Here is a 27,848-nt window from a genome sequence, read left to right as displayed (position 1 = left end):
GAAACCTTCAATACCTCAAAACATAAAGAGTCAGACTTTTGATCATCTCCAGTCATCCGTCCACTGACAAATTGTTGTGTTTCAGGCGACTGTCCAGCAGTCCAATCACGACTCTTTTGCTGGCTTGGCATTCTTGGTGAAGACAAACTCTGCACCTTCCCTCTGGAGTTATCCTGCACATCAAGAATGTCGTAAAATAAAAACGAATCACTCTGTAAACGCCCAGGTTTTCATGGTAACCTACACCATAGTAATGTTGCATTTATAGCACGTGCCAATATCCAAGTGCAAACTTTTCAGGAAGGCGTAATTTGTACCATTACCTGCAAATTTCCCAGGAAACTGGCGTTATATGTACCATTACTTGTGCCACACCAAAATTTCCAGGGCTAATTGCACACCTCTGCGGTTACCATCACCAAAAATGAATTTAGTTTTCACAGCTCCAGCCCCCATGAAAATTCTATGATGACACTGACTTTCTTTAATGGACGCCTGCTTTCAAACTAAGTGGCTGCAGCAGGGAAGAATTGACCCTGGTGACATGGCAGTGACCTGCTTTCTCAAAGATAGGAAAGAAAAAGGAGAGCTACTCATTTAAACTCTTGAGATATATTTGTGTAACTATGTCTAGCTCTTCTGAAATGTTAGAATGATAGTAATCATGCAGTCAACCAAACTATTTACTATACATAAAGTCCATGAAGATGTTCCTGTATTTAATCTCATAATAAATTAAAACTAAAACTCGTCAAAGCTCCCGGAAATAGTCAAATTGTGATTGAAATAATCATCACAAACCTGCACCGGCAAGGAAACACAGGCAAAAGGAGCATTATTTCAATACTTTATTTAAAGAAAATAGCCAGTGCATTGTTTTGAGATGTCAATGAATTACTGTACATAAAGCTGCAGAAACATTACTCACGTTAGTCTAAATAAATAGCCATGATCATAATTTGTTTAGTTAATGGCCTTTAATCAGCGTCCGAAAAGTGTTCGTTGGATAGTTAACTCTACGTTAGAATTTATGAAACACAACCATGCAGCATAATGTAATTGATAACTATTTCTGCTAGCTTCATCTTTCATTTTCTCCAGTTTATTGCTTCAAATTTCTATGTGGTGATTTAAAATTCTTTCACTGACATTGCTCAACATGGAGGTCAAAAGGGAGCAGTGCGGACACCTTGATTTGGTCAGTTTCACATAAAACTACCATGATTTAGTACAGTCACTGATTGAGGTGGTGCAGCAGCATTTGTCATCAAAAGGAAAATACTGTGGATGCTTGAAAACTGCAATAAAACAGAAGATGCTGGAAATACTTAGCAGGTCAGGCAGCATCTGTGGAGAGGAACCAAGTTAATGTGTCAGGTCAAAATGATCTTGCATCAGAATTGAAGTTCTCATGAAAGGTCAGCATGAGCATAAATGTTAACTGTATTTCTCTCCACAGATGCTGCTTGACCTGTTTAGTATTTCCAGCAGTTTTTGTTGTTACATTAGTCATCAGCTGTGCTGCTTCCAATTCACTGTCACACTCACTGCAGTGTGTTCCAAATAGAAATTTGGAAAAACATTTGAGGAAATTATCGAAGGTGAGGTCAGCAAACTAGGCGACGATTACAGGGTATGTCACTGACTGTGGTGCTGCTGAAAAAAAATGGACCATCAAGGGACACTAAAGCAGTCTGACATGGTAACAGGACATAGCATACAAGGCGGGGGGGTGGGGGAAGAGAGGGGGGGGGGAGGGGTGGGGGAGAGAGGGGGAGACAGACAGACGGAGAGAGAGAGAGAGGCACACAGACACAGACAGACAAAACTCACACAAGCAGGGGATGTCAAAGGAAATTGCACCTAGTCTCTGTATGCTTTAGAAAGCCAAAAACTGAGCAACACTGGCAACGACACATAAGAGCGTTGCACATTTCCTCCCATCCTTCTCAAACAATAATGTACCTTACAAAGACTAAAGGCCACAGAAAATACTTGAAATAAACTCTCAGGTGTTGAGCTGTTGTGTTTGACCGGATCAGTAAGCCTGGGCTAGCAGTTTAGCTGCATATTGCTAATGAACCTGCTGTGTACCTTTTGCAGTTTCTGTTTATATAGTTCAGATTTTGAACATTGGCATTTATTTCTGTTTAAAAAAAACCTGTCAGAGTTTTACAGCACGGAAAATGGGCCTTCAGCCCATCGTGTCCGTACTAGTCATCAAACCCCTATCTACTCTAATCCCATTTTCCAGCACTTGTCCCATAGCCTTGTACGCTATGGCATTTCAAGTGCTCATCTAACTACTTCTTAAATGTTGAGGGTTCCTGACTCTACCAGCCTTTCAGGCAGAGTTCCAGATATCCCCCATCCTCTGGGTGAAAAAAAAATTCCTCAGATCCCCTCTAAACCTCCTGCCCCTTATCTTAAATATATGCTCCTTGGTTATTGACCCCTCCACTAAGCGGAAAAATTTCTTCCTATCTATGCCTATCATAATTTCATACATATCAATAGGTCCCCCCTCAACCTTCTTTACTCTAAAGAAAACAACCCCAGCCTATCTAGTCTCTCTTCATATCTGAAACACTCCAGACTGGGCAACATCCTGGTGAATCTCCTCTGCACCTTCTCTAGTGCAATCACATCCTTCCTATAGTGTGGCAACCAGAACTGCACACAGTACTCCAGATGTGGCCTAACTAGCATTTTATACAGCTCCATCATAACCTTTGGCTCTTGTATTCAATGCCTCGATTAATAAAGGCAAGTATCCAATATGCCTTCTTAACCACCTTATCTACCTGTCCTACTTCCTCTCTGGTCTTTACCCATATTTGGACCTAGACAGCAGCATCAACCTTATGAGTCTGTTCTGCTTCCAGAGCTTAAATGTCTCCAGTTTATCAGTCACCAGAAATGGGCAGAGTACCAGTTGTTCCAAACAGAGAGATCAGAACCTCCTCAGACTTGTTTTCTCTACAAATCTATTGGGAGAGAATTCCATCTAACTTCCCTTCTAATTCCACTTTATTCTTTTTTAAACTGGCTGATTTCAACTGCTCAGTGCAATGAACAAAGTGCGCAATCATCTTCACAATGTTAATAACTTCCACTGGCTCATACTTCCTGGTCCAGACTATATGGTTTGTCTCTCACCCCTTAAATCAGAAAAACGTTGAAAGTTAAATGAATGCAAATTTGAATTTACATTAACAGCAAAAATTCTTGCTTTGAGTCACTTGAAGCAATTTCCTTGTGATGTAGTGCAACAGCACCAATTAGTACGAAGTGGATTTAGCATACCAACTGGAAGGCAAGCAATTTTCTAGATGTTAAAACATTTTAACCTTGGATAGTCCAAATTCTTTAACTATTGTAGCAGGTTTACACACACATACCTGCGAGTTTCGTAGATTTGCTGGTCTGCCATTTCGACCACAAGAAAATGTCTGGATCCTGTCCATCCCGAATCTCTGTGGTACTTGGGAAGCTACATTTGCCCAGCTGGGGCCTCCTGGCAAGAAAACCATTCAACCACATTAATAACTATAACTGAAAACTTCAGTTAAAGGATGAACTAATAAAATGTGTGTATTAAAACATACTAAATGTGTAGAATCACATGATGTAAACTTTCATAAATATCAGCAGTTAGGTCATCTCCTGCATGATTGTGATTAAATGAATTATTAATTTACACTCAGATATATGCAATCACAAAATAAAATCCATTTTAAGGTCATAAAATTTAAATATTCCAACTTAATTTTACATTAAAAAATAAAATACAAATAAATTCTAGGACAATGATAGATGTAATTGCCATAAACCAAAAAAATTAAATCTAATCAGATTATATTGCAACATCTCTCCAAACATTTCTTTCTTTACAAATATAATTTAATACAAATAAATGTAAAAAGTATTAAGCATAGGAAGGGAAAGAAAATTTCAAATGTTGTGTCTACTTCATGAATGAAGCACAAAGTTCAACATTCAATAAGTGTGACCAAAGCAGTACTGTAATCAATAAAGCAAAGAGCCATTCAATTATAAAATCAACTAGTTCAAGGTGGCAAACCACGATTAACTTCTCAGGGCAGCTAGGGATGAGCAATTAATGAGGCCTTGCCATAATGCTTTAAAAATCACAGGAAAGCATGCTCTGTTCAGACCACACCTTTCATAATTTTCCCAGTCCCAGTCACGCAGATAAGGGAGACAATGTGGTTTAAACAGTCAGCACTAATCCTTAACATCAGAAAACTAAGAAATGCTAGCCATGGCTCAATTGTAGCATTCTAGCTTTGGGGTCAGAAAGTTGCAGGTATAAATCCTAGTCCAGAGGAGAGCACAATCTAGGCCATACATTGCCATACTCCAAGTATTGTACTGGAGGGGTTGTCGATCTGCCTAAACATTAAACTGAGGACAGCCTAAACCCTCAGGTGGATTATACCATTAGTAGGCATGTTCTCCTGTTGTCCTAGCAAACATTTATCTTTTAATCAAAACCACCAAAATATTCTGTTTAGTGATTTTATTGACGTTTGCGAGACCTTCAAAAAAATACCTCATTGGCTGTAAAAAGCCTTGGAATGTACTTAGGTCATGAAACATGCTTACAAATGCAAATTCTTCCTTTTCTTCTCAAATATGGGCTTTTCAGCTTCAAAGGAGGTGAAAGATAATCTTATAAGAGACTTGGAAGATAGCAAATAATGTTGATATGGTGAATTGGAAAATAAAATTGCAGGAATACGATAAGAGACACAAGATTCAAACGAAATAAAGTCTAATTTAGGACTGATATCAATAAGATCTTTTTACTGATGGTAATCAACATATGGAATGGAGTTCGAAGTACATGAGTGAAGGTGAAAACTCTAGGAATTAACAGCAGCCCATATTCATTAAAAAGGGTCTTTGCTGAAGGCTGAACAGCACCTTTGCAATAATTTGTTTACGGAGTGCTTATTTTCACCTCTAACATTGCCCGACTTGACCCATCTCAGCTCATCTGCTGCTGAAACCCTTATGTGTTTTTGTTACATCTAGACTTGACTATTTCAATGCGCTCCTGGCTGGCCTCACAGATTCTACACTCTGCAAACTTGAGGTCATTAAGAATTCTGCTGCCTGTGTCCTGCACCAAGTCTCATTCATCTATTATCCTCCTGTGCCCACTGACCTACACTGGCTCCTGGTCAAGCAGATTTTAAAATTCTCATTCCTGTTTTCAAATCTCTCTATGGTCTTGTTGCTCCTTATTTGTGTAATTGCCTCCAGTTCCAGAATCTTCTGAGATATCTCTAATTCTAGCTCCTTGGAGCATCCTGAATTTTAATTGTTCCACCATTGGTGATGCCTTTAGTTGTCTAGAACCTGAGCTTTGGAATACCCTCCCTACACCTCTCTGCATTCTACCTTGCTTTCCTCCTTTAAAACATTCTTCAAAACCTATCTATTCGACCAAGCTTTTGGTCATCTGACCCAATATCTCCTTATGTGGTTTGGTGTCATATTTTGTTTCATAATTGTCTTGTGAAGTACCTTGGGACATTTTATGTTAAAGGCACTATAAGTTGTTGCTGTACAGCTACAGTATCTTCACTTAATTCCCTCCTCCTCGAGAAATGTTTGTGCTTCTAACTAAAAAGCCCTTCTAATAACATGGAATATTGAACAAGGTCATCCTTTGTTGCAGGATCACGTTCATCATTCCCACTTTTCCACGAAGCACTCAAATACTTGAACATGGCACCTGTTACAGAAGTTGTGTGATGTGGACCTATCACCAGCAGCAGACAATGAACCAGCACAATCAAAGGCAACCAGCATGATTTGGATTGCTGTTGACAGACCTGACTCAATTGTGTCCCAAACCAAAGTATTGCAATCAGATAAAAAAACTAAAATATATACTGAAAACAGAGAACAAACACCAAGATATGCAGAACATGTTCAAACAAAAACCTCTGAAGAAAAAAGCTTAAACTTTAAAACATCTTAACTGTGGACAACAAAACAATGCAGAATAGTTTTTTTTTAAAAGTCAAGTGGATTGCTGCCAATGGGAGACAAAGAAATAAAGCAGGAAGTGGAGAATAAGGATATGCATAGCACAAGCAGCGTTTGAAGATAAGGTGTCAATCAAGGCTTAAAAAGGGACGGGTCCTTTATTTTGAAGAATGACCTGCTTATTTGGGTGATTGATAAAATCATTTTCATCTAACAGTAGGAGATAATACATTAAGGCTCAAGAAATCAGTAATTTTATTTATATTAATTTTTTCTCCACCAAGGAGAAAGGGACAGGGTGGGCGTGTGGGGCTAGCTAAATTGCTCTTGCAGAGAGCTGGCACAAGTTCAATAGGCCGAATAACCACCTTCTGTGTTGTAACCATTCTACAATTCTATTCTAATCTCCCTTATATTACTTGAATTACTTTGAATATGTAGAACAGAAACAGGACATTTGGTCCAAGAGGACGATGCCAAAGTTTATACAGCACAAGAGTATACTCCCCTCTAATTACCACTTCCCACCCAGCCCCCTAATACAGTATTCTCTTCTCTTGAATCTATGCATCAAGCCTCCCCCTTTAAATCATCAATGTTTTATACTTCAATCACTCCCATGAGGCAGTGACTTCCAAATTCTCACCACTGCTGTGAAAATGTTACTGCACAAATATCTAGTTTAATTTTAATTACCTGTGATCCCCGTTAAATCATCTACCTGAAATGAAACAAACAATAATTTAATCCAATTCTGTATATGAGTATTCACCATATTCCATTAAAACCTAAACCATAATTTCAAAATGAATATGCATTGACAATTACCACAAAATATTTATTCCAGAACAGAACACAAACTATCTGGACTTTGTCAGTTCTACTCAAATTATTCACATGTAAGAAATTTCTTCTGAACGCTATAAAACACAAGTCTAGTTTTGAATGGCTAGATGAAAGTGCTGTTTGCACCATTAACTTATTTTACAATGTACTTTTTTTTTTACAGTTTGAAATGTAAGCTTTGTTAAATGTACCAAATAGTTTTGAGGCGGGTTTCAGTTTTATGATTTTTATGATACACGCAATAGTGTGCAACATGCAAATTTGCAAACTAGTTCTTTGAAAACTGATATTTGACTTCATAATACACAATGTATAATGCACAGCTGAAGTCTTCCCCATGATTGGTTCAGATGGAAGTGAGCTCTCTGGTACATCCAACCTTGATACCAACCTGATCATGTCATCAGAGCTATCCAGGCAAGCAAGCAGAACTCAGCTTAATATCATTTGAAGGACTGCATATCTAACAATGTGTTTTCTCTTATTTAATGCAAAGGCACAACCTTTTGACCTAGAGGGTGTGTTAACCAACTCAAACAATTTTGAGCCCGATTACAAAACTAAGAATGAGTTTACTCAATCTTGGCCTGTTTTCTTTAAGAAATTTTTGACAGCTCTTCAGGTTAAATTTCAATGGCCATTTATTAGATAAGACAATTCCACTCAAAACTTTTCCCAATAAAACTACCTACTCTTCCTTTTAAATTAAATATTTTATTGTAAATCCAATATGAAATCATTCTGGATTATGATGTTACCAAATAAAGAGCTTCAAGCTACATTTTAACAAGGAATAGTTATTTAAATCTCAGATATCTTAAACCATGAACACTATGATTCAATCTGTTGTCAGCACTCTTTCTGCTACATTTCAATATCACAGTTTATTTTGATTACATAAACTATGTAGATTTACATACTTTGCATTCTGTACTCCTTGTAGTAGCCGATGTGGTCAGACTGTGACTGTGCTTGGGACTGCAGTAGCCACTATCACTGTCAATGTCAGCTTCACTAGCTCCTTGTTCACTTGATGATTCAGCAGCAGGGTGAGATGCTCTTCTTCTCCTGACTTTTGATTTCCATAGCAAGGGACTGGCCCTCTCAGAGTGTGATTTATTGGCTACATCCCCAGGAAAGTCTTTCAATGACAAAGACAATCACATTTACAACAAAATATATAGATTACAACAAAGCTTTCAAAAAGCTTCACATCTTATTTTAGTACCAACATAGAGATAAAAACAAAAAACTACTGCGGATGCTGGAAATCCAAAACAAGAACAGAATTACCTGGAAAAACTCAGCAGGTCGGGCAGCATCGGTGGAGAAGAAAAGAGTCGACGTTTCGAGTCCACATGACCCTTCAACAGAACTTCTGTTAACAGAAGTTAAGTTCTGTTCCCTTCTGTTGAAGGGTCATGTGGACTCGAAACGTCGACTCTTTTCTTCTCCACCGATTCTGCCAGACCTGCTGAGTTTTTCCAGGTAATTCTGTTTTTGTTTTTATTTTAGTACCATCCATTTCTTCTATACATGTTACGATTTTCCATTACCAAAACAAAAACTATACTTTGGGAAAGATTGGTCATAACATGGTATCAACAAACCAGTTCTGCTCAAAAAATTAAAATACTTTTGCTGAGTCTTCCACAATAAAACATCAAAATGCTTCCGCATGTCCATCAGATTTCCGTAACTAGAAAGCTGATAATATGTAAAACTGCAAACAGTACTTTGTTTATTCAATAACTTTTTAAAAATCTCATGACTTGATATTAGGGTGACAGGATGACTTTATGGCATTCCATCTGAAAACCAAGTATTTTTCATATATAGTATAATCACCACTATCAGGGTGTGCTTAAAGCAGAAAAAGTGCAGCAGGTTCTGGATTTGGGAATATCAAGTGCAAAAAGCTGGTATTCAAAGTATAACTTAAATCAAAACTACATTTGCCATATGTTTGATATTTTTAAATGCAAAAGATCATTCCTCATTTAAATATCCCCATTCACCATTATATGGCCTTGCTCCTGTGCTGACATTTCTGTCGATGGCCTGCTACAGTACTTCAGTGAAACTCAAGGAACAGCATCTTATGCTTATCTCAACTCAGCACTCCACAGCCTTTTGGACTCAACATGAAGTTCAACAACTTTAGATCATAACCTCTGCCTCCCTTCTTCTTTTTCAGTTGTGCTGGGTCGGTCTTCATCTTGTTTCTTCTTTTTTCCCTTCATGTTGCACTTAGATAGTTGCTATGTAGCAATTCAAACCAAGGCCGCATTTGACCTAGTGCGGCATCAAGGAGTCCTAGCAAAACTGGAGTCAATAGGAATCAGGGGGAAAACTCTCCGTTGGCTGGAGTCATACCTAGCACAAAGGAAGATGGTTGTGGTTGTTGGAGATCAGTCATCTCAGCTCCAGGACATCACTGCAGGAGTTCCTCAGGGTAGTGTCCTAGGCCCAACCATCTTCAGCTGCTTCATCAATGACCTTCCTTCCATCATAAGTTCAGGAGTGGGGATGTTCGTTGATGATTGGCACAATGTTCAGCACCACTCGCATCGCCTCAGATACTGAAGCAGTCCATGTCCAAATGCAGCAAGACCTGGACAACATCCAGGCTTGGGCTGACAAGCAGCAAGTTACATTTGCACCACACAAGTGCCAGGCAATGACCATCTCCAACAAGAGAGAATCTAACCACTGCCCCTTGACATTCAAGGGCATTACCAGCATTGAATCCCTCGCTATCACCCTGGGGGTTACCACTGACCAGAAACTGAACTGGACTAGCCATATAAGTACTGCAGCTACAAGAGCAGGTCAGAGGCTAGAAATCTTGCGACTAGTAACTCATCTCCTGATTCCCCCAAGCCTGTCCACAATCTACAAGGCACACGTCAGGAGCACATGGAATACTCTCCCCTCGCCTGACTGAGTGCAGCTCCAACAACGCTCAAGAAGCTTGACACCATCCAGGGCAAAGCAGCCCACTTGATTGCCACCCCGTCCACAAACATTCATTCCCTCCACCACCAACACACAGTGGCAGCAATGTGTACCATCTACAAGATGCACTGCAGAAACACACCAAGGCTCCTTAGACAGCACCATCCAAACCCACGACCACTACCATCTAGAAGGAGAAGGGCAACAGATACCTGGGAATACCACCAACTGGAAGTTCCCCTCCAAGCCACTCACCATCCCAATTTGGAAATATACTGCCGTTCCTTCACTGTCACTGGGTCAAACTCCTGGAACTTCCTCCCTAACAGCACTGTGGGTATACCTACACCACATAGACTGCAGCGCTTCAAGAAGGCAGCTCACCACCACCTTCAAGGGCAATTAGGGATGGGCAATAAATCCTGGCCTAGCCAGTGAAGCCCACATCCTTTAAAATGAAAAAAAAAATTTGGACTCTACCTTTGTTTCATTACTATATCCATTACCACTCTCTTTAGCTGTTGCATCATGAAATCTTTTGTTATTTAATCTCCCCCATCCTATTACAGACCTTTGTTCTTCCTGCCCCCTCTCCCCTTCCACTGGCTTAAAATTACAAGAGGAATTGAACATAAAAGTAAGGATGTTACGTTTCAGTTATACAGGATATTGGTGAGACCACGTCTCAAATACTGTGTGCAGTTTTGGTCCCCTTATCTAAGGAAGGGTGTAAATGTGTTGGAGGTGGTTTACTAGATTGATACCTGGAATGAGCAGGTTGACTTATGAGGAAAGGTTAGACAGACTGGGCTTGGTTCCTCTGGAGTGTAGAAGAGCAAGGGGTGACTTGATTGACGTATATAAGATCCTTAATGGTATTGACAAGGTGGATGTGGAAAGGATGCCCCCTCTTGTGGGCGAGTCCAGAACGAGGGGGCACTGCTCTAAAATTATGTGCTGCCCTTTTAGGACAGAGTTGGAGCAGAACTTTTTTTCTCTGAGGGTTGAGAGACTTTGGAACTCTGCCTCGGAAGGTGGTGGAGGCAGGGCCATTGAATAGTTTTAAGGCGGAGATAGATAGATTCTTATTAGGCAAGGGAATTAAAGGTTACCGGGGGTTGACAGGAATGTGGAATTCAAAACACAAACAGATCAGCCATGATTTTATCGAATGGCAGAGCAGGCTCAAGGGGCTGAATGGCCTACTTCTGCTCCTATTTCATATGTTTGTAAAAGCTCTTATGTTTCTTTCTTTCTTCAGTTTTGCTAAAGGTCATCGACCCAAAACATTAACTCTGCTCTCTCCAATAGATGCTGGCTGATCTACTAAGCATTTGCAATTTTTTGTTTTTTTATTACCAACTAACAATGAAATGATGCTTTGAATTTCAGTGCCAAATGCTCACTTTTACTGAGAAAAAGATGTTTTAACACTGGTAAAGTGAATGAAGAAATACGACATAATTGTTACTTCCAAATAATATCTTTAGGATATGCTAATTTGTTGGGATTCAGGATTTCCATATTTGAATGAATTTTCTTCGTTTGGTTAAATTTGATCAGAATCTGGTAGTTTGGAAATACATGATTTTTCCCAAATTAAACTTTTGAATGAAAGATTTCTTACCGGTTTGCTGACTGGCATCCACCAGCAATACAATCTTTGATCTATTTTCAGGACCTGAGGCACTGCTTTCCTTTTGAACAGCTACACTTCTTACCAGAGGCTTGCTGGTTCTCAAGACCTGCACAAATATAAGAAATTGACCCATTGCTCAAAAATATCGAAATTGTTATTAGTCTAAACAGAAGTTTAGCTAGTTCAATGTCTCAGCAAGTTTACAACAACTTACTTATAGGTAGATTTAAAGGATTGTCTTAAAGGAGGAAAGGAATATAGAGGCAGAGGCGTAGAGTTTGGGGCCTAGGCCCTAGATTCAATCCTAAATTCATTCAGGGTTAGGTACTCTCAGTTGGGTCAGCAGTAGGATGCTACAAGTGACTTTGGGGTTCCTCAGGGAGAAAAATAAGCTGGGAGTCCAGGCCATGATTGAGCAAGAATGGTTGGAGAAAGGAGGTAGCAAATGTAACCCCACTATTTAAGAAAGGAGGGAGAGAGAAAACAAGAAACTGCAGACCTGTTAGCCTGCTGTCAGTAGTAGGGGAAATGCTAGAATTTATTATAGAGGATGTGATAACTGAACACTTTAAAAAGTTATGGTAAGATTGGACAGAGTCAACATGGATTTATAAAAGGGAAATCATATTTGACAAAACAGTTGGAGTTTTCTGACGATGTTACTAGCAGGATGGGGATACTTGAGAACCAGTGGACGCCATCTATTAGGATTTTCATAAGGGTTTTGCTAGGGTCCCAAACAAGAGGTTAGTAAGCAAAATTAGAGCATGTGGGATTGGGGGTGATATACCTGTATAGATTGAGGATTGGTTAACGGACAGAAAACAGAGTATGGATAAGCGGATCATTCTCAGCTTGGCAGGCTGTTATTAATGAGGTACCGCGAGGATCAGTGCTTGGGCCTCAGCTATTCACAATCTATAATCACTGGATATTGGATGTGGGGACCAAATGTAATATTTCCAAGTTTGCAGATGACACAAAACCTGGTGGGAATACGAGTGGTGAGGAGGATGCAAAAAGGCTTCAAGAGGACTTAGGCTAAGTAAGTGGCCAAGAACATGACAGATGAAATATAATGTGAAAAAATGTGAAGTTATCCACTTTGGTAGGAAAAACTGAAATGCAGAGTATTTCTTAAATGGGGGGAGATTGGAAAGTGTTGATATCCAAAGGAACCTGGGTGCTCTTGTTCATAAGTCACTGAAAGCATGCGGGTGCGTAAGTAATTAGGAAGGCAAATGGTATGTTAGCTTTTATTGCAAGGGGCTTTGCATGCCAGAGCAAAGAAGTCTTGCTGCAGCTGTATAGAACTTTGCTGAGTCGACACCTGGAGTAGTGTATGCGGATGTGGTCTCCCTACCCAAAGAAGGATATACTGGCAAAAGAGGGAACACAACAAAGGCTCACCAGACTAATCCCTGGGATGGCAGGATTATCCTATGAGGAAGGATTGAGGAGACTGGGCCTATATTCTCTAGAGTTTAGAAGAATGAGAGGTGACCACAATGAAGTGTTCAAAATTCTTGCAGGGTTTAGCAGGATAGATGTTTCCCCTGTTTTTTTGGAGGGGATGCCGGGTGGGGAAAGTGGTCTAAAAATCAGGGGACATATTCTCACATAGGCCATTTAGGAACAAGATGAGGAGGAATTTCTTCAGTCAGAGTATGGTGAATCTTTGGAATTCTCTACCCCAGAGAGCTGTAGAGGCTCAGTCATTGTGTATGTTCAAAGCAAAGGTCAATAGATTTCTAGATACCAATGACATCAAGAAATACGGGGATAGTTTGGTAAGATGATATTGAGGTAGAAGATCATCCATAATCCAGTTGAATGGCAGAGCAGGCTCAAGGGGCTGAATGGCCAACTCCTGCTTCTAGGTTCCCATGTTCCTACATCTGGTGAGGATAGGTTCAGACTTGACTATGACTAGCAAGACTGATGACTAGCAACTGATGGTTACACATGATTAAAAAGAGTATTTGCAGGTAATCTTTTATGTCCGTATCCTCCTCATTCTATGCACGTCATTATAGAAGGCACGAATATCATGCTCTACCAACCATCATGAGAAACTAGCTACATGCAAGAGAAGGAATGCTGCCAATTTTCCCTGCATAAAGCTAAAAACACTCAACCATAACAGATGAATAAATGGCATGAGCAGACGACAAAGATATTTACAGACACTGAACTGGGTCATGTGAAAAAGACTATAGCCAAAATTGTCCGCTCCTGTTGATGGTGGGCGGCATGGTGAGCGTGAGTGTGCAATATGGCAAGGCCACCAATAATCAGTTTTACACCATCATGAAACCAGTTTGTGATCATCCACTCCACCCGTCAATGGCAGGCCACATTTCCTGCCAACATCGGGAACTTACTTTTAATGCATTTGCATCTCATCATTGTGGGCGCACGCCAGAATCATCCTCACGTCAAATTTACCTCTCATGTCAGCATGACTTCAGAACGGTGTGATTTATTACTGCCTTTAAAAAGAGTGCACCTGGTGAGCTGAACTTCAAGGGGATCTCAGAGAGGAGTGCACACAACCTTGCGCAGTGCTCATGGGGGTCGCCCGTAGGGCATCAAGGAAGAGGTATTCGGGTGGGGGCAGTGGGTGAGGAGCACAGGCTTTCAGTGCAGTGCTGGGGCAAAACAGCACAGACTGAAGAAGGTACATAAACACATATGGTGGTAGAGGTGGGGTGGGGTGGGGAGGATGAGGACAGGGGAAGTCACCATGCACTTAGAAGAGCTTGTCAAAAAGAGAGTGAGCATTCTTCCACAGGTGAGACCGTTCAGCAGCAGCTCCTTTGACATGCTTGGAGTTAGATCTCTGAAGCTTTTCTGTCCCCTCAGGCAATGCAAAAGCATGAATGTGCCACCAAATTCTCCAGAATTTTTCACCCCTCTAGCGCAGACTACAAATCAACGTGTGTGCTTTAAGGGGCTGCAGAACAATTGGATGGCTGAGCAAGTTGTAGAATCCCCTTGCAAAAGGTGGCTATGGTCCAATCACTGGTAGAAACACTCAGAGCTCCTTGCAATGTTTTTAATCAAAGTTTGGACCAGTATACCTCATGGTTCAAGCTAACAGTGCAGCCTTGCAGTACAGGTTAGGAGAATGCCTGTGCCTGAGCTGAGAGCACAGCATGCAGTTCAGTGGCCAAAGCTGCTGCCAATTGGTCAAGTGGAGTGAGGTGGAGGTGGGTGGGGTTTTCAGACAGCCATAAAGCACACTACACACTGGCCATCCAAGTGGTGGCCAGCACTCTCCAGCATGCGTGAAGGGGCCTTCAGGCTTAACCAAGGTAGGTCTTTGGGACGCACATGCTAATCCACATGTCTTTCTCCTTGATCTCGCAGGAGGAGAATATCAGAATCATGGAGCTGGTGATCCAGCAGCATGCCTCATGCTTACAGGGAGCAGAAAAGAAAGAGAGGAGAGTGACGGAGACGTCTGGCTCGCCAATGGGAGGAGTACCACCCTCACGATGAAGGTGTGACAGGGCCTCCTGCACGCACAGCTAAAGATCCGCAGCGAGCCATTGTTTGTAGGCGCCTCACTAGGCCTAGGGTCTATAAACGGCGATTGTCATTCCTGCAGATGACTGAGAACCAGTGTCGATAGGGGGAGGGGGACGGGGAAAGAGGGTAGGAGACATGGCAGCAGGCCTCCACGCCATCCAAAAGGCATCCCAGGGATGCATCACTGAATCGGGGGCCTGCACTCTTCTTGGCTTTGGGGGCCACATCTTAATTGCGGCAGTCCTGGGCTGCAAGCATTGAGAAGTGTGTGTGAGCGGTTGCAGTTTAAATATGACGCCCAGAGGGAGGAAGAGGTGAGGTGACGCGTGGTGGGTAAATGGGAGGCAGGCTGCCAGCGATCTGGCATATTTCCCGTGACTGCATAACTTATGAGGTGGGAAGGGGATGATATGGTATGAAAATCCGCCATTGCGGCTGGCAGGTAAAACGTCTTTTTTCACGTCGGCTACCATATTTAGTGCAAGTCTGGGACAATTCCATCCTATGTTTCAGCAAAATGAAGTGATTGAGATATTTCCTTAATGAAGATAGTTTGCATTGCTGATCATCCCTTTAAAAGGAATACCAGATACATAAGACAGTTACAACAGCCCACTGGTTGAGTCAAGATCCTAGTCCAATACTTATTAGGTCTTCACAACCTATAATCTGACAAAATTAATTTTATCAGAAACATTACATTTGGAACCAACCTTCCAGTTGGTAAAAAGATTTTTAAAAATCTGTTCTCCTTCTCCCAATCGCTACCAGTGATCCTTGCTGGAAGACATTCAGAGGACATTTGCTGACTTCCAAGCAGGATTTGATAGCCTGGCTACCTTTGTCTAGCTTATTCACAAATAATGGTCAGTTGGGCAAGGTATCTGAGAGTGTGTAATGCCTGGTGCTGGTACCCAACACTTCCACAGAAATCAACATTTCCAAAAAGGAAGAAGTAAAAAGGAAAAAAAATGTATATAAGATCAAGTACTTTAGCTAAAATTTACCTAATCTAGATCATGCATAGCATAAGAACTAGGAGCAGGAGTAGGCAAGTCAGCCCTCAAGCCTGCCCTGCCATTCATTACGATCATGGCTGATCTCATTTCGGCCTCAACTCCAATTTCCCACCCTCTCCCTTTCAACCCATTACTAATTAAAAATCTATCTATCTATCTATCTATCTATCTATCTCCTCAAATTTATTCAGCATCCTGCCATCCACTGAGGTAGTGAATTCCACAGATTCACGACCCTTTGAGAAAAGTAATTCCTCCTCATCTCTGATTTAAATCTACCACCCCTCAGCCTAAAACTATGGCCTCTCGTTCTAGAATACCCCACAAGGGGAAACATCCGCTCCATGTCTACTTTGCCTATCCCCTTTAGCATCTTATATACCTCAATTAGATCTCCTCTCATCCTTCTAAACCCTGGCGAGTATAGGCCTAAACTGCTCAATCTCTCCTCATAAAACAAGCCCTGCATCTCTGGAATCAATCTAGTAAACCTCCTCCAGCACAACTACACCCTTCCCCAAGTAAGGAGACCAAAACTGTGCACAGTACTCCAGGTGTAGTCTCACCAATGCCTTGTACAGTTGCAACAACACTTCGCTATTTTTATACCCTATTCCTTTAGCAATAAATGCCAAAATTCCATTTGCCTTCCTTATTACTTGCTGTACCTGCATACTAGCTTTCAGTGATTCATGCACAAGGACACCCAGATCCCTCTGCACTGAAGCATTCTGAAGTTTCTCTCCATTTAAATAATAAGTCGCCTTTTTATTCTTCCGGCCAAAATGGATAACCTCACACTTATCCATGTTAAACTCCATCTGCCAAATTTTGGCTCATTCACCTAAACTGTCCATATCCATTTGTAAATTTCTTATTTCTTCATTGCAACTTACTTTCCCACCTATTTTGGTGTCATCTACAAATTTAGCTATAGTACCTTCTATCCCTGAATCCAAGTCATTAATATAGATTGTAAATAGTTGGGGCCCAAGGACCGAACCCTGTGACACCCCACTAGTTACAGCTTGCCATCCAGAAAAAGACCCATTTATCCCTACTCTCTGCTTTCTGTTGGTTAGCCAATCCTCTATCCAAGCTAATATATTACCCTTAGCTTCATGTGATCTTATCTTGTGTATTAATCTTTTGTGCAGCACCTTATCAAAGGCCTACAAAGCATACAAAACAAACTTGCTTCATTCCCACAGGCTTTAGAATAAAACCAAAAGACTGATTTTTAATTCGAGCAAGGAGGAAGAGGGCCATTAAACTTCAGCAGGTAAGCATAAAGAGCAAATATAACTGCAAATCCTTACCTTCGGCACTGGACCTCTGTTGTTTTTGCTTCTCTGAGCTGCAGCTTGGCAAGCTTGTCCAGCAGGAGCAGGTCTTTCACTACACTCACCCGACACTGCATTCACCACATTGGGTGGCTGGAAGGGTGCAGTGTACGGTGCAGGAAAAGGAGAATAAAAGCCCACCATTGGTGTGCATGGTGCTGGCATGAGCTGGTAATATGCATAATCTGTAGAAACAGGAGGCTGTGGAGTTGGCAATATGGGATAGGCAAGGTATGGCCCTGACGAGTTTGGATTCGCTTGCTGCCACCGAATATCACCGTTATACACAGGCAACTGCCTGTAATATAAATACAAAGAAAAACATGAGCGTATAGAACTGACTTAAATGATTTGAAACCACACACACACAAACACAGACTTTTTTTTCCCCACCAAATGCTACTCGGCACCCCCTAGAATTGTTGCAGTGAGTTGAAAGGCAAGCAGTTTGAGCATTAGAGGCCGTTAAGCCTAGGCATCATTCATGGTCCCAACAGGACTAGAGATTAATTCTCACAAGGTTTCTTTCCTCTGCCTTACGCTCTTTCCCTGCCCCCTACCCAAAAACAGAACATACACCCTCATCTACATGTTTGCATTTCACTCTCCACGAAAGGTAACAATCAATGGCTTACTGCACTTCATCCGCCAGGCCCACGTGCTGCATGAATTGAATACATTGTGACCTATGTTGGTAATGCAGGAACATTTGAGTGACTCCGATTTTGCTCATTTCCACCAGTCCTTTTCTTCCCTTCATGCATAGAGTTGAAGAGTTTTTAAACAGTGGTGAACCATAATTACTTTGTGAACATGTTAGCACAGGCAGCATGAAACAGACTGCTGATGCTCATAAGTCTCTATGCAATTGGTGCTGTGTAACAACCTCTTTTGCTGCTCGGCATCTCTCCTCCTAGACCTTGTTTTTATTCTTTTGTGGGATGTGGGCACCACTGGCAAGCCTAGCATTCACTGCCCATCCCCAACTGCCCTTGAGATGGTGGTGGTGAGTCGCCTTCTTGAACGGCTGCAACCCCACTAGTGCAGGTACACCCACAGTGCTGTGAGGAAGGAGTTCCAGGGTCTTGATCCCGTAACAGTAAAGGAATGGTGGCATAGTTCCAAGTCAGGGTGGTGTATGGTTGGAGGGGAGTTTGCAGGTGGTGGTGTTCCCATGCATTTGCTGCTTTTGTCCTTCTAAAAAGTGGCAGAGGTTGCACGTTTGGAAGTAGGGTTGGTGAGTTGCTGCAGTGCATCTTGTATATGGTACACACTGCTGCCACTGTATGTGTTTTTCTGGCAGGGATGTTGGAAATGAATATTTTTTCATCAAGATTTCTTTTCCACAAAGGGGTCACTGAAACCTTTGATACATCAAAAAGTCTCTTGAAACAAAAAGTGGTTAACAGGTTGAAGTAAAAAAAAAATCAATCGGTTTTCATAGAAATATAACAAAAGAGTGTCATGGTTCCAGATTCAAAAATCAAGAGCACCAGTACAGTCAAGGTTTAAAAATAATGTACGATGAATACACTGGGCCGCACTATGTCTGTCAGGAGCCTATGCAGCATTGAAAGATGATTCTTCTGACTAAAAAGTATTTTAATTGTATCTAGTCAACTCATTATTTGAGCCCCACTGATCTGGCCAATGCTCCAAATGACGCTGCATCACAGGTTTATGCCGTTCAGGTGACCTATTTTCCAGCAGAGAAAGTATGCCTACAGACACAGATCTAAAGGATGTCGACAATTTGAATCTCAGCCATTCACATTTCATTTTGGGGTCTAGGGATACTTTGTCTGCTGTGCTGCAAGACTTGTTAATCTTTGTTTGAATTCGGTATGAAATCATTGATTCTATTATGGCACTGAGAAACAGTAACTAAAATTGGTTCTTTTAAAGACTACTAGAAAGCATCAGCCTATTATAAGATATTAATATGTTCCAAACAAACTATCCCACTAGGAGCCTGTGAACACCCTGCTTCTGAAATGCTTGCAGCTTTATGGTGTAGGGCATTCCAAATCCTCTCAACCTGCAAGATGTGCAGGAGTATCAGATTGGTGTTTTTCCCCCTCCCTTCTTTCTCCCCCACCCAAACAGGAAAAAAGGCTGGTATTGATATCTTCTGACATTTGTTGTCCGGTTTTACTTTTTCGGACAGTCAGTGCAGAAAAAATTATGATCCAAGTGTGATTTTATACACAGATTCATGAAAACACAGTCCAAGATAACAGTCTATAATGGTCTCTTACTGAAACCTATGCATTCCAACTAATCCAAAGTTTGTAACAAAGTTCACTAAATGATGTTCCACAATTAACTAAAACAGGTGTGATGCTGAGAAACTGACTTTAAAGTTTAAGCATATAAATAACAACTTTAACTAAAATTATGCATAGGTACATGTTGATTCTTATACCTATACTCACCTATTAGCTTGGTTTTCTTGTACAAAGGGATAACAGGTTATCAAGTAGCTAGGTATAGGAGGAGCTTCAACACCACTACCATTTCCATCATTAGGAAGAGCCATAGGAACAAGTATGTCAGTACCCTTCTTCTGGGGTATAAATGGCTCTACCTCTGCTGAAAGTTGGGTATCCTGAATAAAATGGGGAGGAAACCCATTACTGAAAAATAAATTAACAGCAGCTAAAAATCTCTCACACACACACACTTTCAACAGCCTTCACAACAGTGGAAAGTACAAAAATGGTGGTATTCAACCACATCTGCACGTTAACAACGATCTATGATTAGTATGGCTTAAAAAAGTTTTGCGCATTGAATATTCATTTATAGTTAGTTTAATTAAATTATGCACTTAACACTGTTAAAGGAAAATGCAACATTAGGGTACAGTTTTGCAAGAAGGAAAACATTTATACACCAAATGACAAAAGTTATTCATTAATGTCTCTATTCCTATTAAGTGAACATGCAAGTAAACCAGGATCAGCAAGAGTAAAAATAAACTGCAGGTAATATAAACTTCCAATAATCATTCCATTTTTGATTTTTCAAATAACCAGATGGGTATCTCAGGAGTACAGAAATTCATCACCATGATACAAAGCTTACTCATCACCACATGCCTAATCCAGGATTGTGAAACTGAATCACCCTCCAAGGTCGTGATAAACCAGAGCTCTTTTCCATGCAACACTTCCCCTGTTACTAAAGTCCATCTCAGATTGGATCTAGAACTCACATTTGCATTTCCCCCCCCAAATCGCCCCATTGAGATCAGAAACTCATCTGAAAAAGGAAATAAAAGCATGATCTGTCCAATTTCTGTGAAGACATGGGTATCCTACTTCAGTATCACTTCAGCACAGCAGAACAAGAGTTGCTGCTGCTCTCCTAACTTAGACCGGAAAAGGCTCACTGGGGACATTAGCTGAAAGGGCAGTCGCCTTTTATTTTTAAATGTAAAATACTGATAATCTTTTACATCTTTGAATTCAATGCTTAATTTTGAACATGAGTAACAATAAATATAAAAAATGAGATATTTTAAACTTACTCACATTTTATTAACTTGCATAATTATACAGTACTTAAAATCTATTTGAAGTCTGTAGCTACTCCAGTTAAGTATAGCTGTCACATACTGCACAATGCAAGTCTATTTTGAGACCAAAGCTCCTTTGTGGCAAAACTGACATTATAGAAATGTTAGTTCCAACATAATTTGGTACCCATTTTGTCACTAGACATTCTTGTTCAGCTGTGAAATTATGACTTACAACAATTAGCTTTCCTCCACAGTGGAAAGATCTCAATTTCAGTTGTTCTATATGGCAAGGCGGTTGGGGAGGGATCAAAAAATGCTTTAAGTGCCAGAGATAATTCAAACTCGGTAGGTCAGAGCATCTGGTCTTTCATCGGTTTGGTCATGCACTGTTGGTGCTTCTTTCCTTTTTTAAAAAAAAGTTCTCCCTCTTTTCTTCTTTCCTTTCAGGCATTCGCTCATGGGATGTGAGCGTCACTGGAAAGGCCAACATTTGTTGCCCATCCTCAATTGCTCTTGAAGAGGTGGTGATGAGCACCTTTTTGAATCTTTGCAGTCCATGCGCTGTAGATACACCCACAGTGCTGTTAGGGAGTTTCAGGGTTTTGATCTAATGACAGTAAAGGAACATCAGCATAGTTCCAAATCAGCATGGCTTGGAGGGGAGCTTGCACACAGTGGTGTTACCAGGCATCTGATGCCCTTGTCTTTCTAGGTGTTAGAGATCATAGGTTTGCAAGGTGCTATCTAAGCTTGGCAAGTTACTGCAGAGGATCTGCAAGGTGCTATCTAAGGAGCCTTGGCAAGTTACTGCATTGCATCTTTTAGATAGTCATTGTGCGCCGATAGTGGAGGGAGCGAAGTTTTAGGTTGACATATGGGGTGCTGATCAAGCAGATTGTTTTGTTCTGGATGGTGTCAAGCTTCTTGATTGTTTTTGGAGCTGCACTCTTCTGGGTAAGCGGAGAATATTCCAATACACTTCTGACTTGTGGCTTATATGTTTTGGGGAGTCAGGAGGTAAGTTACTTACTGCAGAATTCCCAGCTTCTGACTTGCTCTCTTGTAGCAACGGTATTTATATGGCTAGTCCAGTTCAGTTTCTGGTCAATGGCAACTCCCAGGATGTTGATGGCCAGGGGAGAGGGGGGGGGGGAGGATTTAGCAATGGAAAAGGAAGATTTTCTCGTATTGGAGATGATCATTACCTGGTTGCAGGGTCGAGTGCAGTCTGCTCTATCTGACCTGGCTGCCTGAAATGTTAAATCTCCCAGCACTAAAAATTTTAAAAATATTTGATGCATTCTAGGTTAGATTAGGTGACATTATTGGTTAATATAAAATAACAATGACATTAAGTCAGATTGATGGATTCTCCAATGAATTATGGATGCTAATAAAACTGATTATATGATAGTATAAACTGAGATGTAGCTCATTTCCAAGTTGTAGAACAACACTTGTGTGTGATAACACAAAGCACATGTGGAGAATTCTAGTACAAAATCAGCTCAGGTTACAATTTAAGATTGTAAAATTATATTGTCTGTAATTTAATATTTATAGTTCCAATACTGAGCTATGCATGGTCTGAATCTGGTTAGTTATTCAGCATAAAAAATATACTTGGCCAGACCATTAATTGTACAAAGTCCAAGCAGATGGTATTCCTAAAATGGCTTTAAGGTGTGACTGAAAGACAAACGTGACATTACACCAGAGCAGTTTACAGCAAAGGATGCAACAATTTACTCCATTCAGTGTTGGATCTTTGCTACAGTAATGCAAAACTGATCAAGCTCCCCAAAGCCCTGTATCTTGCTCCGCTTCAGATGCTTATCTTTTCCAACAAAAGATCCAATAATCTCTGCCTCAACTGTTCCCTGTGGCACAGCACTTAATGCTACAGCAAATCAATGCATGAAAGAACTCTTAATCACCTCTCTTTGGTCTTTTTTTAAACTGATGACACTGCATCATTGAATTCCCAACCAGACAGAAGAGTAACTCTCTATTCAATCGAAAATAAATTCATAATTTTAAAATTTGCTATTTATGTTCCTCTTAGATTGGTGATTCAGTAAATAGTCCCTGTGCATGAAATCTCACTAACTACAGCTTTCCATTTCCAGTATTAACCTATATATTCAAATAATTTATTTCTAGAAACAGTCAAAGAAATGAGATCGTGTGCTTATAAGCTGCTATATTTGCTAGCAAGGCAACAAAAAGGCTAAGGTCATGAAACAGTTATATTTGTCTCCTTGTTAAAAAAAGATTGAATCAATAAGGACATTGAAGATTGTAGTTTTTTTTTTATATCTCTCTCCAAATAAATGGCATATTACCACAATGTTACTGACTTAACACAGAAATGAACAAGGTAGACATGGAAATCCTACCACTATGATATTGAACACATAACTGAAGGTGAGCAAAATCCGCAAAATGGCAAATGCTTTCAGGTCACATGCTGCACAAGGTATTTTTTGTCTTTTTTTTAAATAAGTTGCACAGGGGTGCAAGTTCAAGGGTAGTGTTGTGGATATGGTATTGGTTTAACAAATCAGACTGCAATTTCAAATCCCACAAGTTATAAACTTAAGTTCAATAAAATTAGTTAATTGTGGGCTAGCGCTAAAAGAAAATTGATAATAAAAGCTTCAAGATTGTCATAAAACTCAACTGGAAGCAAACCTCCATCCTTGCGTGAACTGGCTTGGACGCGACATCAGTCCCACTATATATGGTTGACTTTTAATGCCCTCGGAAATTACCTAAGCTTCTCAAGGATTGCAGTAGTTTGAGGAGAAGGTCCATCAACTTCTTAGAACAATCAATGACAGATAATAAATGCAGTTTTGTCAGTGTTGCCCTCTTCCCAAAGGGGAAGTTAAAAAGCTGATTGCAAGTGGGGGAATGTGGAACAGTTACAATTTGTTCTGGTCACATCATCTGCAAAAATAAATGGACATTCAGGAGAGATACAAAGTCATGAGCTACCAAAGTGTGATGGATCAACCATTGATTACAGTAAGAAAACAGACCTCTAAATATCATCTTACAGGGATTGTTTAGTTGAATTGAAATACTCGTGACTAGCTGGTGGATTAGGGAAAATATTTTGTGAAGCGCAGCTTGTAAACAGGTTAGCCTTACATTATGTAAAATGGAACTCAGGACAATTTATAGTGTGGTTCAGCAGTCATTCAACTTAAGTCATCATCCAAGCCCTGCTTTGTAATCCACTCTAACCATCCATATATTACCTACCCCCTGAAGAAGTGAATTGATTCAATCCCCTTCCGAATATATTCCATTTCAGTATTTATTGCATTGAGTAATAATCTACTTCATAAATTGAGGACTCAGTGAAGAATACCAAGCAATGCCCATTTTTTTTTTCAATTTTGTATTTTTTTAATTCAAGAAATAATAGCTTTGCATTTGAAAAATATTTTGTGTTCCTGACCAAACGTCCTGAAATCCTGCCGATCTGGGATTTTAAAAAGATACTCCTATCATTTTAAAGTTTAAAAACAGCTGCAAAAGTTGGTGATTGACAATCGGTGAACATTTCTGCAGGAACTGTCAGAACAATTAATGCAATCTTGAACAGAAAGTGCAGCAAAATTTCAAGTTTGCGATATAATGGGTCTACTACCACTGCACCATGCAACATGTACTGGCTGTATAATTAAGCTAAAATGTTTCACCTCCCATTACAGCAGAAACCTATAATGATTTCATAAAATATGGGTGTTTTAGGTGTAGTTAGCACGTTGTGAAAAAAACCACACAGTCTAAGCTACAAAATTAGAGCCAGATTTTTTGCAGCAAAAATTTACAATGAACAACAGATTTTTACAGCAATAACTTCAAGTTGACAGGTTGTAATACCAGTAAAAACAGAAAATACTGGAAATAGTCAGGTCAGGAGCATCTTTGGGAAGGTTAAAAACCCATAAGAACCGGTATGAAAGCTTTTTGACCTGAAACGTTAACTGTGTCCCTCTCTTTCCTTCCACAAGTGTTCCCTGACCCAAATATTTCCACCATTTTTTGTTTTTAGTTCCGATTTCCAGCATCTGCAGTATTTTATTTTCAATTGTTATATTATATCAGCACAGAACAAAAAGCTGCGAAATACTCATTTCCTGCAGTTAAGCTATCATGCATCACAGTTTTTATTTCACAACAAAACTACAACTGAATACATCAGGGCGATTAACATAGCAGCACATGCTATGACCAAATTATATACTTCCAGCTAATGTGATATTCACATATGCGGTCTTTTGAGCTACAAATTCAATCAAATTTCTTACTGAATTTTATCTATACACATCTATTGCTTGGTAGCAAACCAAATGCAAGGAAAGAGATCAGTGGCACAGTCTAGGGGAACTAAATCATCTTTTACCTGTAATTTACAAAACAATCCTTCCAGCTTCCTATTATCAAGTTGGCTAATTCACTATACATTAGCACATGTTGGCAGACTGGATTACTAGTTTCTGCAAATAAAAAAACAAAAACAAAATATTAGTGTTTTTCTGATACTGTAGTTTTACACTGTCATAAAGTAACCGTAATCTAAAGTTTCTTTAAAACTGCACTCGCTTTCAGAACTGGCTTCCCGAATACACCAATAACCTTTCTTTGTAATCCTGTCAATTAAATGAACATTCATCACACATCATCTCTTGGAAAATGTTCTACATTTCAAGAAGGGTGTCACATGTAATAATGGAGCATGGTAAACTGCACCAAAATCTATACACTAATTTAGTTTCCAAGTTGAAGGTGGAAATGTCCTCAACCAGCTGGAAATTTTTTGTATAAACCAAGGATTAACTGGAATGGCGAACACTTGAGAATCAATGAGGGAATCTTAGGTGATTCCCAAGTTAAAGCTCCTATGAGCTCTTTTTTTTGTATTGTTTAACTTCCTAAACTGTTATTTCAATTGCTGTATTATAATGAAGATTTTCTGCAATGTGGGCAGTTTTCTTTTGGGTCACTTGCAGCATCTTTAAAAACTTGGGTTAGAGGTTCTGGGAGTATTTGCAGGGAATCCTCACCAAAGTCACTGGCACACAAATACAAGTTTCAAGAACGCTGGACACTTTGTAGCCCTCTATAATAACACTGACTTTATTTCAACATGTCAATAAGCGCGCAGGAACTTTCCAGGTCCAGATCAACAGTTATCCCTCAACAATCGTTAAAACAAATTGACTGATCATTTATTTCACTGATATTTCTGTGATCTTGCCGCATGCAAATTTGCTGCCCTACTTGTTTTACCTTGGAGGGTCTGGGAAATAATATTTTTTTCCCCATCATGTATTAGCCTTGGCTCAGTGTTAGCATTCTCACCACTGAGTCACAAGTCAAGGGTTCAAGCCCCAGCATAGGTGTGAGCCCATAATTTAGATTGACACTTCAGTGCAGTAGTAAGGAGAGCCACACCATCTGAAGTAATAGAATTCAGCTGAGACATTAAACAGATGCTCCATCTGCCCTCTCATGTGGACATAAAAGATCCCACAGATATGTCAAAAGAACAGCAGGGAATTTGACTGGTATCCTGGTCAATAAATATCCCTCAACCAACTTAACTGAAAAGGATTATCTGATCATTTATCTTAGAGCTTTTTGTATGACTTACTTTGTGCAAATTCATTTCTCTAAAATACCAGAGTGTTTAACTTTAATGGCCATAATACACTTTTGGGATATCCTATATAAATGCAAGTTCTTTACATTCTTCATTTGGTGATCTACAATCTGTGCTCTGCTTGCACTATCGTTTTAATTTCATGTCTGTTACATCTGCAGTTTCTTTATCCCTCTTATTTCTCATGGTTATGTGCATGACCCCATGACTTTTCATCCACCTCAGCAATATCTGCACATTCTACAGGTCTGCATTACATTTGACATCACTTTTTGTTCAGCAGTTTGAAGATAATTTAACACACAGCCTTCACCAAGTGAGTTAATCTATAGCTTCTCCCAGCCCTTTATGTTTAATGTCATCTGTTTAATGTCTCAGCTCTATTTTTCTAATCTTATTAAAATATCCATTTATCTCTGAACATAATCTGAATGGTAACAGGTCTTTTCTCTTTAATAACACTGACTGATCATTGCATTTTCAGCATTTGTTTTTAATTCCAGATTTCCAGCTTTTCAGTTTTATTTTACAAGTATAAACGTACTGTAACAAATAAATGGTATACACTTGAGATTGCATTTACAACTTCAATTAAACTATGGATAAGATCATCTTATATACAATGATTCAAAACAAGGTACATCAATAAGAAATAAAAACAGAAAATGGTATTGCACAGATTAGTCAGCATATAAATTAAAATACAAGTTAATGTTTTAGGTTGAGGCTGTTCAGAAATGGCTCGTCAGGAGTTGGAAAGTTCCTTTTAGAAGGCCTGGCCGATGCAAAAGAGAGGAAACAACAACATGTACAAATCAAAAATTTAACCATACAATTAACTAATATACTGAAGAAGCATGATAGAACCCCCGCCTATTAGAAGGTTAGGGTTTCACGTTCCTATTACAGACCTTCAGCTCACAGGTTGAAACCTCAGTACAATGCTGAATGAGACCCCAGCACCCTAGGACTGCTGCATTTTCAAAGATTCTGCACTTCAAATGAGGCACTAAATTGAGGTCCCTCAGCCTGGTTTGGTGGTTCAAGAGGATATTAAGGATCCCTTTGCACTTTTCGAAGAAGCAGAAAGCCCAGTGTGCTGGCAAATATTTCTCCTTCATCACAGCAGTAACATGCTAACTGCTTATTCATTTTGTTACTATTTATGGGTTCTTGCTGTGCACAAAGCTGTTGTGCTTGGCCACATAAATTATGCTTTGGGGCACTTCAGGTTGGCATAATAAGGCACTCTTTAAATGCAAGTTCTTTTTTTTATGGCTTT

At 39.9% G+C, this 27,848-nt stretch overlaps 1 protein-coding gene across 5 annotated transcripts in view; it reads right to left on the bottom strand.

Annotated features, from left to right (window-relative positions):
- The window catches only part of secisbp2l (SECIS binding protein 2-like), a 63,427-nt gene that overhangs the window by 17,384 nt on the left and 18,195 nt on the right, over nt 1-27,848 (bottom strand). For 2 of the 5 annotated variants that reach the window (XM_078530279.1, XM_078530282.1), the window contains exons 2-9: nt 25,307-25,400; nt 19,799-19,971; nt 17,340-17,661; nt 11,456-11,573; nt 7,791-8,011; nt 6,721-6,745; nt 3,402-3,517; nt 15-173 (exon numbers count right to left, since the gene is read on the bottom strand). In XM_078530279.1, coding sequence (XP_078386405.1) covers nt 15-173; nt 3,402-3,517; nt 6,721-6,745; nt 7,791-8,011; nt 11,456-11,573; nt 17,340-17,661; nt 19,799-19,902 — 1,065 coding nt within the window. In that variant the 5' untranslated portion in view covers nt 19,903-19,971; nt 25,307-25,400. Of the gene's footprint in view, nt 1-14; nt 174-3,401; nt 3,518-6,720; nt 6,746-7,790; nt 8,012-11,455; nt 11,574-17,339; nt 17,662-19,798; nt 19,972-23,660; nt 23,683-25,306; nt 25,401-27,848 lie in introns of those variants that run through there. The other 3 variants (XM_078530283.1, XM_078530278.1, XM_078530280.1) reach the window with 2 other exon arrangements.

The sequence above is a fragment of the Cetorhinus maximus genome, chromosome 26 (genome assembly GCF_964194155.1).
Source record: "Cetorhinus maximus chromosome 26, sCetMax3.hap1.1, whole genome shotgun sequence".
Classification (NCBI taxonomy): domain Eukaryota; kingdom Metazoa; phylum Chordata; class Chondrichthyes; order Lamniformes; family Cetorhinidae; genus Cetorhinus; species Cetorhinus maximus.
The sequence above is the reverse complement of the archived record's forward strand: the minus strand, read 5'-3'. Positions and strand labels throughout refer to the sequence as shown.